The sequence below is a fragment of the Trichoplax adhaerens genome, genomic scaffold, assembly GCF_000150275.1.
Source record: "Trichoplax adhaerens TRIADscaffold_24 genomic scaffold, whole genome shotgun sequence".
Classification (NCBI taxonomy): domain Eukaryota; kingdom Metazoa; phylum Placozoa; class Uniplacotomia; order Trichoplacea; family Trichoplacidae; genus Trichoplax; species Trichoplax adhaerens.
This window is the reverse complement of record NW_002060965.1, coordinates 247429-250800: the sequence shown is the minus strand read 5'-3', so window position 1 is coordinate 250800 and position 3372 is coordinate 247429. Positions and strand designations below refer to the sequence as shown.

The following is a 3372-nucleotide window of genomic DNA, read 5'->3' as shown; positions in this document are numbered from 1 at the left end:
GAACTTAAGGTGCTTGCCATAAAATTAGCCTTATAAGATAATTCTAGTAAAGAGAATGCCATGAGCCAGATTTGTCGGGTTAATGAAGAGAAAGGATCTATACTTCAGCTAATCCACTTATGTTATAATCTCGATCGAGACAAGCAGCACCTAAAATATCACAACAAAACTTAACATTTTAACAATAACTCTAATTAAGAATAAATTGCAATATAGATTAGTTACGTTAATAAAAATAATTCATCAGCCTTATGTTGACATCTTGTTTCGCAAATTCCGTTGTGCCAACTAGTCATTTGGGTCTACAATACCAACAGATTTGTTTGTACTAATTTGCATAGTAAATCCAGTAATTTAATTGAAGGGGTATTATCAGCGATAAATGTAGTAATTTGCATGTTTTCATCTATATTTTACTGTAGATAATTTTTGATACGATTAGGAATATTAAAGAAACTTGTAATAATGAAATTATTTTAGATGTCAATAAGAAAATGACAGTCATTGCAGAGTTGAATGATCTTGTCCTGATAATAACAATCATTAAATTTTACTAAGATGAGTATAAAAGTCGTCAATAACTTATGCAGTCTAGAGCCTATCTATCTCTCGTTTGCTTTGCCATTTATTGCTATCATACTATAATAACTTCAGCATCATAACATCCTATTTATCTATTTTATAATTCATCAAATAATAGCCCCTCTAGCTGTAATAAACTTAGCATATCAATCATCTAATATTGAGTAAATTTTTAATTTTCATTACGGAAAATTTCTTTGACGTTTATCTCTAAAAATACAGCTGTAATATAAATAAGTATGATTAATTAATTATTAACACGGATATACAAGTATGTGAATTCATGATTCTTTATCGGCAAAGCAAGAACCGAATTGTTTCTTCAAAAGATATGTAATAATAACTAAATTACTGTATAAGCCTATAATTGATCAGTAAAGCTCGTTATAGTGCTCGTAATCTACCATAAAAGTTCACAATTTATGAATTGATCCCTAGAACTGATTATATACAGTACAGAAGTAGTTTTTTCTATTGAGTAGGAAATAAATCAGAGAAAATGCTTTGTTGTCGCTTTCTAGTAGATATTACCATAGGAATTTGTCGAAGCAGCACTAACAGACTTGCTAGCTGCTGCGATCTATCATAGATAAAATCTAGTAGGAAATTAATAATTAATTCTTTAGTTCCCTAATACTATTTTATAGAAGAAAGAACTATGTATCAAGTATATCACGATTATAGCCATTTAGGCTTCTTAATTTTATGCTGCGGCTCTCCGTGGATAGATGCCAGCCATGATCTATGTTAGAAAACTAACAGTTCATTTCCTGACTATTTACTGCTATTTCATTAAAATAACGAATTATCTACTTTATTAATATGGCAATCGTTAAATAATCCTAATGGTATGCTGTAACTGCCTAGATAAACCCAGCCAGAATTAATTAGAAACGAAATGGCTTATTTGCTAACTATTACTTTCTATTTCAAAAAGTAGAGAAGTAGCTATCGGCTATATACATATTACAGTTATCCAGATACTTTAATGTCATGCTTCTGTCATATTTTCCTGATAAGACTTGATTTGAGGAATATTTTCTATTTCTGCGCAAACATAGATAAAACTTGAAAAGCAGAAAGCTGTCATTGTTGGATAATATCTTGATTTTTTGTCGTTTCATTTTTAAATCGCATTCGCTTAAGCATCTTTCCTTAATAGAACTATAAATATTGTATGAGAGTAATTATCAGCATCTAATTTTGAGAATATTTTATTTTATTTTTTTTCCTTGTCATTAATGAATACGATTAGTAAAATTTCTATCAATGTTTCTTCTCTTTTTCTTGTCACCCACGGTTTATGTAGCAACTGATTTCTCGCTCTCTATCCAATTAGTAATATTTATAATTATGCAAAAATTTATACAGCTATTATAAAAATCTTAAAAATGCATCAGAAAAAATATGTAAATCACATTACTGATTAAATTAGATCGTATTAACGCTTAGCAATATTAGAAAAACTCAAAGAATTTTATACAATTTAGAAAAATCAAGTTTCAGACTGTATGCACCAATCATGTCTGATATGACCCCTTTACATCTCTGAGAATACAATAATAGTCAAATTATAATTACAAATAAGATAACATCTTTTTTGAACTTATTTCGCCAATATCTATATTTTGCATTCTTGAATTTCATATTAGTCCTGTATAGCAGATTCACAAGCGTTGTTATATTCCCACATAGTTTTAGCAAGTCTACTGCTGGAGTGTAAGACTTCAATAGTATCGTATCCTAATATCTTTGATCGAATATTCAACGATTTCTTATGCAAGGATAAAGCTTGACCGAAATTTTTCTGTCGATGAAATATTTCGCCAATATTTTCATAACAGTTGGCGATACTTAGACTATAATTTCCGTTTCCTGATATTTTTGATTGGATCTTTAATGACTTATGATAATTATCCAGGGCATTGGTGTATTTACCTTGATATTTATAGGAATGACCAATGACATCATACATGGTGGCAATATCTGAATCACCACGAATGCCTAAGAGATTCGATTTAATAAAAATCGCCCTCTGGCAAACCGATACTGCAGATTCATATTTATACTGGCTGTATTTTATACTGCCTATTTTGGTATATAATGAAGCTAAAATTATAGTGTAATTTTCCAATGCATCTAAATTATCACGGCCAAAATCGGTCCAACTAGATATTAAATGATTATCGTGATTATTTTTATTGGCTTTCAATACAGATACAGAATGCAAATCTTTATTCTCGCGCAGTTGGGTTTTGATTTGACCAATTAATGTATCAGCCAGTCGGCAATACAATTCTGCCTCGTCACTTTGTAACTGATGTTGATAAATGTAAGCAATGGTCATGTAGATTTCACAGCATAGTTGATCACGATAAAGTCCTTCACTACCTTTCTGATTGATAATTTCTAAGGCTTTCAAGTAGTGGATTCTTGCATTTTCGTAATCTTTACTTTTGCAAAGCCGATGACCAGATTGCAGTAAAGACTCTATTTGGTAATTACTGCGACTTTCTAGTGATGATTTAACGACGTGGCTGATGTTATGACCCATAATGAATATCAGGCAAGCTTTTACCACAGTTTCTTAAATTCGGATTGACAATCCCAACACAAATGCAAAGTTTGTTTAAACTTAGCTATTCGATGAGGAAAGTGTCAGTCGAGAACTTTAAGCAGAAAATAATGATATTTCTTGGATTAAATACGATTGCATTGAATAATAGTCATGCCCGCTCAATGGTTAAAAATTTCATATCAGTCATCCGGTCTTAATTACCGTAAATTAAA

At 30.6% G+C, this 3372-nt stretch overlaps 1 protein-coding gene across 1 annotated transcript; it reads right to left on the bottom strand.

The window, feature by feature from the left end:
• Positions 1 to 2230: 2230 nt before the first annotated feature.
• TRIADDRAFT_61439 (uncharacterized protein) lies at positions 2231 to 3136 on the bottom strand (the record flags this gene model as incomplete). Its single annotated transcript, XM_002117370.1, has 1 exon — positions 2231 to 3136. The coding sequence occupies one exon, from the start codon at positions 3134 to 3136 to the stop codon at positions 2231 to 2233; it is 906 nt and encodes a 301-aa protein (XP_002117406.1).
• Between the last annotated feature and the right edge of the window lie 236 nt (positions 3137 to 3372).